The sequence below is a fragment of the Colius striatus genome, chromosome 8, assembly GCF_028858725.1.
Source record: "Colius striatus isolate bColStr4 chromosome 8, bColStr4.1.hap1, whole genome shotgun sequence".
In the NCBI taxonomy this organism is placed as follows: domain Eukaryota; kingdom Metazoa; phylum Chordata; class Aves; order Coliiformes; family Coliidae; genus Colius; species Colius striatus.
The window spans coordinates 2,839,501-2,852,635 of NC_084766.1; the positions used below are offsets into that span (position 1 = coordinate 2,839,501).

Consider the following 13,135-nt stretch of genomic DNA (forward strand, 5'->3'; position numbering starts at 1 on the left):
ATAAAGACTAGGAGAGCAGCTGTCCTGGGCCTTACCAAAGGTCCATGAGCCCCCTCTCCTGCACCTGACTGTGGCTGTAAGTGGATGCCTGTAGAAAATAAGAACACGCAAGTGTGGATTCTACTACTTTCCAATGCCCTCCCAGCTTCCAGCCAGCTGCAGCCCATGAGCTTCCAGATCTGGATGGAGTTTCTAAGTATTTGGTAGCCTGAAATGGATTCATGTCCCAAAAACTTTACCAGTTGCCCCTTGAATGTTTATAAGCTTTTGCCCTCTGCAGCATCCCATGGCAAGGTGTTACACAGCTCGCCTAAACCCACTCGTCTCGTTTCAGACCTGGCATCTACTGACTTCATCTGATGCCTCCAGTACTGGAAAATACAACAAATGGAAGTTTCCACTGGTTTTTTACAAGGTTCCCTTCAGGTGACACTGTGGCTTTGTGATTACTTTAAGCAGATTTCAGTCTGCCACAGCCGTAGCTGGGACAGTCCCTTTCACTGTGCTCACAGATGCACCCGCAGCCTTTGCTGAGCTGGCACTAGCCCTCATGACTCACTTGGTAGGGTGGCTCAGGAATTGGATCTAGATGTAAAAATTGGTTTTCAGGTGCTCTTCAGAGGAAGTCTAACTCTTCTTTCTGGCCTAGTCCTTGCCTACAGAAGGAGCTCATTCCTGAACTCTTCACTGTGCTGTGGACTCTGTCAGATGCATTCTTCAGCTAAATGCTAACAAAGAGTTGAGAAAGGATAAAGGAGAAAGAGCTCATGATATAAAACAAAGCTGTGGCAGGAAGGCCTGTTTGTTTCAGATGAGATGGAAGGTAACCAGCTCCTGATCCAGTTCCTGTGGCCTCTGGGGAGGGTAAGCAGGCACCACTGCATGAGCCACGATGCTCCTGCCAGCTAAGCAGGTATCCACCTTACCTTTAAGTTCTTAAATAGCTTTTGAAATGGGGCACTCCTTCAGGTAGGAGTTAATACTCAGTGCCTTTAGTCTACTGAGTTGTGTAGAAGCTGTTGGCAGATGTGCCTGAACAAAGCATCACTTTGTGGTGAGGCAGTTATTTCTCCTTTGCCTTGGTTCCTTAGTCCAGCTTGCCAAACCAATATTTGAAAACATAAGTGTTCCTGGTGATAACGGATAACAGTGAAGCATCGTCATGCCACGTCGTGACCTGAACTATGGGTAGTGTAAGGGACAGGTGAGAAGGTCTCTCTTCCTCCTAGCAGATGACAGCAGACAGTGTTTTCTGTCATCAGCAGTTACAGGACTAATCTACTGCTTTTGCTTATGTTGACTGGAATCATTTTCACTGAGCAGACCTGGAGCCACAGTTAAGCTGTGTATAAGGAAGGGAGCAAGGCAGGCAGGCAGGAAATACAGGCAATGCCAGCTCCACAGATTAAAAACACTTCTGTGATTTGCCAGTGCCCTTGAAAAGGGTTTCAAAGTAATTAATTCCCTCCACTGGGGTAAGTAAGTCTTGCTGTACAAGCTCACTACCGTGGCATGGATGCTGTACTGAGTCAGCTTCCCTCTGTACTCTTCACTACCCCTGGTGAAACACCACTCTCCCAGGATAAGCAGTATATCCGAGAGCAGGTACTAATTTACAACAGGAGCAGCTTTCACAGCTGTGGCTTTGTGGGACAGATGTTCAGGGGCATGCAAAGCATTATCCTGATGGGAGGTTCCATTAATCTTGCTCACATGTGTCTAATTTTGCCCAGCCTAAAGCCATTAAGGTGCATTATTTCTCTCACATGAATTTCAGATTTTTCAATGCCACGTCTTCAAAAGGTTTCCAGACTAAAATCTACTGCAAATGTGAATGAATAGTAATTTATCATGAACTATTGGCTCATATAAATCCCTATTAACTCTACTGGAGAAATTCAAAGCAAACTCAGCTCCTCCTCCACCACTCTGCTGCTTTGTGAGGTATAAAGATTGTCCTAGCTCTATTGGGTTTTAAAGATGATTTTCTATTTGATCTTTTTACACTTTGGCAAGATCTAGGAAAATCTGAACAGACAGTCAGATAGACTTCTGAAAGGATCTTAAAGATGCTTATTTTGCAAAGCATTTGTTACACTGAAATAGGGAGGGGTTTCTACAGTCCCACTAGCGCGAGGCAGAATCAGCATTCATGTCATAGCCTCTCAAAGAATTAAGGAGGATAGGGGGTCTGGGAAGGAGGAGGTTCAGCTCACAACTCACCACTATTGAAGTCTTTTACTAACCTTGCGAGTCTCTTCCAGCAGAGAGGAAAATGATCAGAACTGATGCCTCAAATGCAAACAGACAAGCAGAAATGTATTTACTTAATCTGGTTTCTAAGGTCAGCTAATCAATAAATCAAACCAGTAGCAAAGGGCAAAAAATAGATTTGATTATGGCTTCACGGTTCACCACAAGGTAACAAGCTAATTTTCAGGCAGGCTGGCAGTGTGAATTTCAAACGCTGCTTCTGCATTAAGGATCACATTGGTTTAAGCAGCGATTAACTGGCGACAGGAAAGGTGACATCCTCAAAACAGCTTCAAACTCATTTTTATCAATTAAGTCTGGCCATCAATGTGAACTACCTAAGCTCCTACCTAACCAGGGGTGATTCAATGCCAATTACACAGAACTGATTCGGGATGATTTTGAGGGAGGGTGAACTGACGAGTTAAAGCTTACAGAACGCTTTGAAGACCTGACACTATTTAAATGTCCTCAGTACAGTACATAACATACATTATCTCACTGAAAACATATTTACACAAGCAAAGGTTTGTGGGTTTGCTGACCCAGAGGCTGCAGAGAGAGCTGCACAAAAGTTTATTCTCCTGGTGTGGTTCTTCAGGCTGTCCCAGCCTTCTGTAGGACTGCAACACTTAGCAGTACAGTGAAAGGAGGTTTCTGTAGCAGTCCTCTTAAGCAGGCTCTTAAGAAGTTGCCCTCAACACATCGCCAGCCCTGGCACACAAAGGACTTTTCTTATGAGAGCACGCACATGAAAACAGTGTCCCAACCGAGGAAGTCAGTTATGTTTCACTCCCAAAGTGAAGGGGACTCAAACACACCGTCCAGCTGGATGCAACCACTGCACCTGCCTCTGCCATTAGCACAAAGCAGGAAGACACTGGGTCTATCCCAAGCCCTCCAGTCTGGTAGCACCACGGCAGGCCCAGCAGCTCTGCAGCCCACAGTGCTGCTGGTGCTGGTGTTGGCTCTCCCGGGCTCGGAGGAACTCACCCCAACCCTTTCCAGCTCTGTTGGCTTTTTTCTTTGGTGCATAATTCTCCTCATTTTTCCAGCACACGTTGCTTGTAGGAAGCTGTATGTGCACATTGGTTCTGAGGACTGAAACTCAGAAAGGGAAGGCAAGGGGTTTGTCCTTTCAGCAGTCCTTCTTTTGCCGCAGCTGGACATCCAGATTTCGCAGGTGTTTCAGAAAGCCGCGATTGGGCCAAATCCATCGATGTTCTTTCACTGCTTTGATGGCTTCAACCAACGGGAGATGGTGATTTATCATGAGATATGCTAGGACTAGGGCAGCTGACCTGCTCACTCCAACTGCACAATGCACCAAAATTTTAGCTGGTTAAAAAAAAATAATAGCAATCAACAGTAGGTTATAGCCATAAGAGAGAAGCAGTACAGTGGATGGAGGTTCATTTAAAGGGAAAGCAAACCTCTTCTGCCTTCTCCAGCTTGGTCAGAGGAACGAGGCATGTGGTCTTGCAAATAAGATGTATTTGTTACCCTTCTAATCGGTCACATCAAGTCTAATTTTCAGTTGTTACACTGATTTGTATGAGAAGTGCTGTGAGATCCCAACATGATCTCAGGAACACTGGTAAATCGAGTAAAACCCTTTAGAAGCAATGAAGTTGTTCTGTTGTGAGCAAGAGGAAAATCAGACCCGCTGATTTCAAAGGGGCTTACCTAGGTGAAGAGGAATGCTAACATCTGCCCTGAAAGGATGGCACTAACGTGTTAGCCACCAAGACAAATGACTGGCCTAGTACCAGTGCCTCATAAGGCAATCTGCTGTGACTGGAGTTCTGTTTTGAAGGCAGAACTTGTGACACACACAGACTGAGACAGCTCCATTAGTGCCAGTTTACTCATGCTAAGGAATGGTCTTTTATGTAATACATGTTACTTAGTATTTTATTGCACCTGTGCCAAGAAGCTCAGTCTCTTGTGCAAACCCTCTTGCAAACCTCCTCCTCGGGGGCATAGCCCGGCAGGTCCTGTTCATGCAGGAAGCTCATCTGCAGTCTAGGGGCCTCGTCAGACAGTTGGTGGCTGTAGAAATCAGGGCTTTTGTCTCTACAGTCATTTGTTCTTACAAATACAGTTGCCATAAGAGGGTCTCAAAAAATGGTGCTCATTTTAAATGTATGATTTTGCTTCTCCCTTTTTGAACTAGCCTTTCCTTCCAGATAGTTTTCTCTCTGCCTCAGTCTCTCTCCTGCACTGTTCATCCCTTTTCTCACAGCAACTTTTTGGGACCTAGTTTGACCTACACCCATGGACCCAACACTCCCTCCTCCTGCCACCCACCAGGTGACCAGCAGCTGGCAGGACAGCCTGTAGTGACTTGTCCACCACTGTCCTCCTGGAGCTGACCAGTTACGAGGGGCTGTCAACCCTCATTAAAATGCCACCAACAGTAATTTCATACCTCCTGGTGTGCTCAAGGCTTTGTGGATGAACTGTGCCGCAGAGAAAAAGAACTGGCTTATATCAAAGCTTGGCAGGTCATGGGCTGGGACACCGTAATAATCGATGGTTGCTCCGTAGAAGTCCTGGCCTCCGTGGCTGTACACGGTGCCATGGGCAGCATTTAACACGTGGGTCACACCCATCTTCCACAGAACAAATCTGTCATGAGCTGTTACTCTGAGGAAAAGACACAGCCAAAGCAATGGAGATGAGTGCAGATTTATTCACAGAGCAGAAGCGCTGCGACTGCACCTCCCAAGCCATTTGCTTCAGCCCATGCATTGCTTCCAAGGGCTCACCTGCTCAGAGAAGCATGTCCCAGCTTAGTCACACTCTTATCTGGGAAACCCTGCTATCTGCAGAGTTTTGCAATGAGCAAAACTATGAGCTGTCTAAAGCCATACAGGAACAGAGGTGTGGCTGCAAAGCTGTACTTACAGGTCTCCCAAGAAGAGATTAGGCCACACTTCATCAACGTGGTTGCAAGAGGGCCTCCCGGTGTTGAGGAGCTGCTCGATTTCTTTAAGGGAAGGGACTTCCCCCTGGCATGCCCCAGCACCTTCGGGTTCCAGCGCCTCCCCCCCAGACATGCCCAGAGCCAGGCAGAGCCCCTGCTCCACTGGCCGGAGGCATGTGCCGTGCTGCCAGGTCACGGGGGAGACTGGAGATGGGCTGGGGCAGGTGCCAGGCAGCAGCTCACGCTACGGCGGCCCCCGAGCCATCTCCCCAGGGCTGGCCACATGCTCTTCATTACCCTGACAGGCACAGACAGTTGAAACAGATGCATGCACACAGCCAGGCATTACTGGGTCATTGCTGGTTCCAGTCTGCTCCCCAGGGCTCATCCCCAGAGCAGCAGCCCCCTGCCCACAGGATGCCCCCCAGGATGTGGCTGTGACTCTCCTCAGCAGTGTCCTCAACAGAGCAGCAGCAGACAGCAAGACCTGGACATTCATCACAAGCCATTAAAAGTCTGATAAAGGAGAAATAGAAACCCGTCCAGAGCAAGAACAGCAACTCTCTCCCAGTAGCAACTGTCTCCCATCTATTTTGAGGTGCTTAAAAACATAGCAGCAAAGGGTCAGGAATGCACGCAGTGGATGATGACGTCTCGCCTATCCCCTCTTTCTTGAAGCTACTAGTTTTTCACCAAGCAAAACTATCTGAGCTTAACCATACATTACACATTTATTCTTTCCCATTGCAGTCACTACTTTCAGCACTGTGTTAATACAGTACATCTGCCACCTCCCTCTGCTGAAATGAGAACAAAGAACGAGTATAATGGTTGTCACGCAAAACTTGTAAGCCACTGAGTTAGTTTATATAGGAAAGTCTGGTGAGCCACAGGTTGGAGACCCATCATAGCAAATTGTAATAGTAGTAGGGCCTTTCAAGTACAGCAGAGTTAAGGTTCCTCTACCAAAGCAGTCCAGAAGAGAGGGTGATCTGAGAGGAGACGCTTGCTGCTGATATTATCCTCTGTAGAAGAAAGGCAATCGATGGGAACAACCCTTGTTCAGGTCTCACGTTTATTCCATATGCATTGATGTACTGTGATGGAGAGAGAGTGTATTTTATTTCATGAAGTGATATATCACAGAGAGATGTTTAAAATCAGGTATTAAAATCTAGGCTAATTAACTCTGCTCCAGTGTATCCAGGGTGAGAGATCACTCTAATACAAGGCAATAGTTTCCAGCATTGGAGGGGAAAAGTTACATGTGAGAAGGAAAAAGTGATTTTGTTTAGAGTGTCTTGTAAAGCAGAAATTGTTAAAATTCTATAGCTTTAGAGGCTGTTTAAGAGCCTCCTGCATTCAAAGAGACCGTTAGTTCTCACTGTGAAAAATGTTCTGGCCTAAAAGGTGAAAGAAGAGAAACTACAAGGAAGAGCAGTGCAGTGTTTATCTTGAAGAGGCAGTGGGGCAGGCAGTCAGGCTCAGCCATCAGGGAGGCAACCAGCTGACCAGATCCAGCAGAGGACTGTGAAGATGCTTATACATCAAGCTCTATGTGTATGTCTTTAATCTGCTACCTCATTTTTCTGGTTTGTTTTCCTTTTTCCCTTTGGTGAAGTAGTGTTTTTTAAGCTGGTTCATTTGTGCTCGTGAACGCACAGGTGAAGTTGTTTAATTTAGTTTACTTTTCTCAGGCTTCTGGGTGGAGGCTCAAGGTGAGGCTTTACCAGCAGTTTCTTAAATGTAAGCCCAGCCCATTTATGGCCAGTTAAGTTCTGTCAGAAAGGTGACACATGTTTAAGTCTGTCCCTTTACAAGCTGTAAAACTTACTGTCATCTACCCTAAATGCACTAAGAATCAGAATTCACCCACAGCATGAAAACTGATGAACAGAAAAACATGAACTTCAGGAGAACCATCTCCAAACCCTGTGTGGCTCCAACCCTTGTATGGCATAGGGCCATCTGCCTCCAAACCCTGCCCTTCCACACCTAGCAACTTCTAAACGTTTAGCACTCCTCAGACAGGGCTTTGGTAAAGCCGTGTTACTGAATGTTTTTGACAGGAGTTGTCTTCGAAACGTAAAGGCCACGACTCTCTGACTTTGTGAAGGTTTGGTTTGTTTTAGCATGGACAAAAGTAGCCTGAATACAAATGCTAAAAAAAAAAAACTTATGAAAAACATGGACTCAGCTTTGTCAGGAGATTCCTTCCAGGTATAATCTTTAGTCTAGGTGGATCTGGTTCTCTACAGCTCTGCTGCTTTCCTGCCTCTTTGAAAGCTGCCAAGGGTGGCTGTAAAATACATGGTCACACTGAGTAGAGGCAGAATGAGCTTTCTGTGCTGTAGGGACTTTTTGAGATTCCAAGAATTTGGACATTCTCCTGACTACTGGAATGGTGAGCAGCTCTAAGCCATACATCTGTGTATGATTACAGGTGATCTGAAAATAGCTGCTCTTTCAGGGGAAGCTGCTGCAGGATTAATTTCGGAACACCCAACATCCCTCTAATTGGCCTATGCCTTTGTGATTACTTTGTAGGTGGTGCAATAATCTAAATCAAACATTCCCTGACTAATAATGGCAATGTGTAAACTGGCACGGAGTTCTCCAGCGGCACACAGCATGGCATTACCAGGAGAATGTGCAGTGGTCAACAACCACATGCTTATGGAGGCTCTCCTAAGGAAAAATACCTGGCACACCTTTGATCTCTCCAGTGAAAACTGTGCCAAAATCAAACTCGTTTCACATATCCTGAAGGAAGAAAGTGTTTACAGTGAAAGCATTACAGCATGGAAGTTCAGCTAGTGATGATCCTACAGATACAGACATCTCCAGCTGCAAAAGATCTAATAATTTCACTCAGCAGGTTGCTTTCAGGATTTGATTTTTGGGATGCTTAGCTATTGAAGAAGCACTAACTGAATTTTGTCTGATTAGCACATGGAGTTTACTCTTCTTCCTTATTCCACCACCACCCCTCCTGCTCACTTTCTGCCTTGAAAAATGATTGTGTCACTAATTTGATTAACTCTTAGGCATTCAGTCTCTTTTTCTTCCATTATGGGCGTAAGAACGTTGAAGATAAACTATCTGCTTGACACTTCACATGTGACTGATGGAAAGTGTGCTCCAACTGAAGCACAGAGGTTACAGCGACATTATAAGGCAGGACCTGGGCTGTACAAAAAGGAGATTACCAAAAGAAGACCCAGAAAAAGACAGAAGCATGGTTTAGCTCAATTAATGAAAGATCCACCCTTGCCACATTGTATTCTTTGCTGGAAGAGGATTCTCATAAGTGATTCATTCTCTTTTCAGCTGGGGTCTTTCTTTCCTGTGTAAGGTCTTGAGATTTACTTGGGATAGATGATTTCAAGTTACTAAATGCTAACAGTATTAATGACAGTGTCTCAGACAAAGACAACCCCACAGTACATTAAGACACCTCATTTTCCTTTGCTATATAATATACTGTAACGGGAGCTAGTTGGCAATTTTCAATGTGTTTCAATATAAATTTCCTTGCTTTTCTTTTTGATTGTGTCAGCCCAAACATTGAATCAATGGGACTATGTGAATGGAATAAATTGTTTTCCATCTACAGATGCTCCCAGTGTAATTACACATTTGAAAGACTTCTTTTTCTCTTTCTTGGCAATTCACAGTAGTTTTTCAAATATCTGTAGCATCTAATTTTCATAAATTCTGAGACTGACATGTCAGCATTAGCACTGCCTGTCAAACCTCCGTCACTGCCTTCATGTCACAAGTCAAAGAGACAGAATGAGGTTTCTTGGACATTTCTGTTAAATAAAGCACAAACTATTTAGACAACTCACCCTTCTAAAGAACATCAAATGCTAGCATGGAGAAGTACTTTTCAGCTTTGAAGTGAAGTGGCTAAGCAGCTATTACACATCTACTTTAATTTAAGAGTTTTACATTGTGCTCTTTGTCAGTTTTCTTCCTGTGCAAGCTATTTTAAAAATACTTGTTGGGTGATGAACAGGACAAGGGGTGATGGGATGAAGCTGGAACACAAAAAGTTCCACTTAAACATAAGAAAAAATTATTTCACTGTTGAGGTGAGGGAGCCCTGGCACAGGCTGCCCAGAGGGGTTGTGGAGGCTCCTTCCGTGGAGGTCTTCAAGACCCACCTGGACATGTTCCTATGTGACCTGATCTAGGTGAACCTGCTTCTGCAGGGGAGTTGGACCAGATGATCTCTAAAGGTCCCTTCCAACCCCTACCATTCTATGATTCTATGAAACAAGACTGAGCAGCAGAATGCTGTTAGCAGTGGTAACTTCAGATAGCAACCAACCATCGAGGCTCTCTCCAGTGCTGAGGGTGCCAAATGGCTGGTGCAAACCAGCCCAGAAGCCTCCTCAGCCCCCTCCACAGGGTTCTCTTGCTTTACTGCAGCTAGACTCTTGGCCAGAGGTTGACTGCATGGAAATCCAGTGCTGCTGTAATGTGCCTTAGGGCCTGTGAAGCTCAGATGGCCCTGAGTTCACGTGTATATAGAATTACAGCTCAGTTTCCAGCCTTGAACTTCTAACATTTGGAGATTGAATTTGGCAAGGTGGATTGCTGGTCTTGCTCTAAACAATGTAGGGAAAGAGGATAAGGAAACTTCTGCTTTCAGTTTTGCTTCCTTCCTGCAGTTTGGTGAGCTGGTGGAATGTAGTGCATCTTTGTGTTAAAAAAATGACACACCAGAGCCATAACAGTCTGAACAAAGCTGCACTTCTATGGCACCTCCCATGAAAAGGCTGAGCATGAGATCCCAAAAGGTCAGTGAGCTCCAGGCCTGTACTTAGGACACTGACACTGAAGGCCTGGCCTGTGATGAGACAGCTCTGTAGCCTGACAGCTCTTTTTGCAGCAAGTTTTCATTTCAATTTTCTTTTCAAATGCAGCACATAGCAGAGACACACAAAGCCTTGGTTAATGAAATTGCCTCGCTGTCCCACAGTTTTGTTTTCCTTGTCAGATAACTGCTAGTTATTCTGAATGTGAATATGGGGATCTGAAGTAAGCAGGTTTACCTCAGCTTTCAACCAGCTTTATTAACAGGTCCGTTATTAACAGGAAAACAAGGTTTGGGTGGTGGGTTTTTATTCTGACTCATATATATGTGATCTACAGTTTGTCATTGATGAATCCAGACTTGTCAGTTTTTCATCTAGCACATATAACAGGAAAGGGGGAGAACACTGCAGGGACTGAAATGGCACTTAATTCCTGCCTTGTTTGCAGAGGCTGCTAAACTGGCAAAGAAAATGGAACTGTCCCTTCCAACCTCAGCACTTCATTTGGGAAACTGCACATCACAGGCTACAAAAAAACCAAAGCAGGATGGAACAGGCTGCTAAGAGATAAGCAGCTTTGAAGCAGAATCGTGGCTGTGGCAATGAGCAGAAGTCCTTACAGCTTGTTTTTGTTCCCAGTATCCAGTGTTTGAGCTGTTTAAAATGTGTAGAGCCCGTGACAAGTGAGATTGAACAATCATGGGGATTTCCATTAAGTTACTTGATGACAATTTGATGTGGCTTTGAAGCATTTTGAAATGCAGAATCTCCCCGTTTGACTGCAGCAGCACATAAGCATTGCAGAAGATCCTCTTTTTTTTTTTCACTTGGAAGAAAGAATCCAAAGCCAAATTCTCCAGAAAGTGTCATTAACTTAATGGAGCTGCATTTTGCTTCAACTGAAGCTACAACTTAGACTTGGACTTCATAGTAATTACATCAACAAGGCGAATCTTGAATGTTCTTCGGACTGCATTATGCTGCTGCAAAGGGCTGGCTGCTGCCACAGTCAGCTGGTACTCAACTTCATTTCTAATTCATCTGTCTTCTTCTAGCCTCTCTGTTTGTAGTATCCATCGGTTACGGAGCTCCTGAATTTACAGTGCCTTGGTGAAGCTTTTATAAGTCATCTGTGCTTGTCACAGCTGTGCTTTGGATCACTTTGGATAAATGACCAAGTATTGCTGGACACATGTCAGTCATTCTTTTTTTCTGCAGACAGAAATAGTGCATTCCAAGAGAAATGTTTTGTAATGATTGATAGCTATGAAAATTGACAGGATGAGGGGACTCTCTGCTGTTTTGCCCTGACACAGTCCTTCAAATGAAGGATGGAGGTACTAGTGGGTTTTCTAATCGTCATGATCACTCTGTGTGTTTATTCATGTCTCGTAACAAAAATCAATGAAAAATCCTATTTAGTGTGGTTGGAAACCTCGGTCTCTCTCATCCAGGCCATACTCAGGTACTTCCCAATGTTGGGACAGAATGATCATACTGGGAAAAAAATACACTATAATGTCTTCTAGGAGTACAGTTTATACCCTTGCCTGGTTTAAGCATGTTAAACACATGTGTTCATCAGTTAGACAAGCGAGGCAGCCCTTCTCCTCCCTTCAGCCCTGCTCTGTGGGGATTATGACTTTTTTTCCATGTCTTTGTCAGGGGGATGGGGTGGCACTTTTTTTCTGTGGCGGCCACTGATAGTACTAGGGGTAACAAGCTGCAACACAGGAAGTTCCTCTTGAACACGAATCCCAGAATGGTTGGGGTTGGAAAGGACCTGTAGAGATCATCCAGTCCAACCTCCCTGCCAAAGCAGCTCCACCTAGATCAAGTCACACAGGAACATGTCCAGGTGGGTTTTGAAGACTTTCAGAGAAGGAGCCTCCACACCCTCCCTGGGCAGCCTGGGCCAGGGCTCTGTCACCCTCATAGTGAGAGAGTTTTTCCTTATGTTTAAATGGAACTTTGTGTGTTCCACTTATTTCCATTACTACTTGTCCTGTTGACTTGTGGAATCAGACTCTATAACTCAAAGAGTTATAAAGAAGGTGTGTTTATTCGGCTGCGGGCGCACGGGGGATCGCTCCACCACAAACGTGCGCACCCGACTCGGCAACTTCCTTGACTTATATTTGTTACAAAGTTACAAAATCATATGATGACATTATCCGCCTAGACAAAGACACAACCTGTCCCCGATTTTGCATGTAAATTAGGTCTTTTCTTCCTTTCATTTGCGTGATGTCTCCCGGTGATGGCCGTTGATGGTCTCTGGGGCCTTGGGAGATGAAGGCTGGTAAGTCCTGAGGCTTTCTCACCCCTGATCAGACATCACTTGGCCCCTCGCAGAACTGGAGGTATTGTGTGAGGAGATAAGCATGACCTTTTTACAGCTTGTGTGAATTTTGTCCTGTCTGAAAAATAAGCGTTATACTATTGCGATAAGTTAGTATAAGGTTTATTAGTACATGTTAGTATAAAGCTCTACATCACTGTCACTAGATACAATGGAAAAAAAGTGATGCCTCAACCTCCTGACATCCACCATTTGGGTACTTATCAATATTAATGAGATTCCCCCCTCAGTCTTCTCTTCTCCAGACTAAACAGCCCCAGTCCCACAGCCTTTCCTCATAAGGAAGATGCTCCAGTGCCCTCAGCATCTTTGGTAGCCCTAATTGGCTTCTCTTCTTGTTCCTTGTCCCTGTTGAGCTGGGGAGCCCAGAACTGGACACAGGACTCCAGATGACTCCTTTGGTGCTGAGGTGAGGGAGCCCTGGCCCAGGCTGTCCAGGGAGGGTGTGGAGGCTCCTTCTCAGGACGTTTCCAAACCCGCCTGGACACGTCCCTGTGCTCCCTGAGCGAGGGGAACCTGCTTTAGCAGCGGGTTGGGCTGGATGAGCTCTAGAGGCCCCTTCCAACCCCCACCATTCTGTGACTGCCGCGTTGTACAGCCTGGACCCAGTAAGGAGGCTACTGAAGGGCTACTGAAGGGCTCCCAACGTGCCCATGCAGCCACCGACACCCCCTGAGGCGACGTCCCCCGGCCCCCGCGGAAGCTTCCGCCGTGCTGCGGCCGCCCCTTCCGCCGCCCGCTGAGTCGCTGCCGCTTCCGGGCGGG

The 13,135-nt window shown here is 45.6% G+C and overlaps 1 protein-coding gene across 1 annotated transcript; it reads right to left on the reverse strand.

The window, feature by feature from the left end:
• Positions 1-3,391: 3,391 nt before the first annotated feature.
• DUSP13A (dual specificity phosphatase 13A) lies at positions 3,392-5,315 on the reverse strand. Its single transcript, XM_010208805.2, has 3 exons — positions 5,164-5,315; positions 4,685-4,902; positions 3,392-3,591 (listed from the first exon to the last, which is right to left on the reverse strand). The coding sequence occupies exons 1-3, from the start codon at positions 5,313-5,315 to the stop codon at positions 3,392-3,394; spliced, it is 570 nt and encodes a 189-aa protein (XP_010207107.2).
• Positions 5,316-13,135: the final 7,820 nt, after the last annotated feature.

Bases quoted from the DNA above. Each gene is read 5' to 3' on its own strand.
- DUSP13A (XM_010208805.2), bottom strand. From the start codon at position 5,315: ATGTCTGGGGGGGAGGCGCTGGAACCCGAAGGTGCTGGGGCATGCCAG. The intron at 4,903-5,163 runs GTAAGTACAGCT...TCTTTTCCTCAG, and splicing joins AATCTCTTCTTGGGAGACCT to AGTAACAGCTCATGACAGAT. The intron at 3,592-4,684 runs GTATGAAATTAC...TTTTTTAACCAG, and splicing joins AGCCTTGAGCACACCAGGAG to CTAAAATTTTGGTGCATTGT.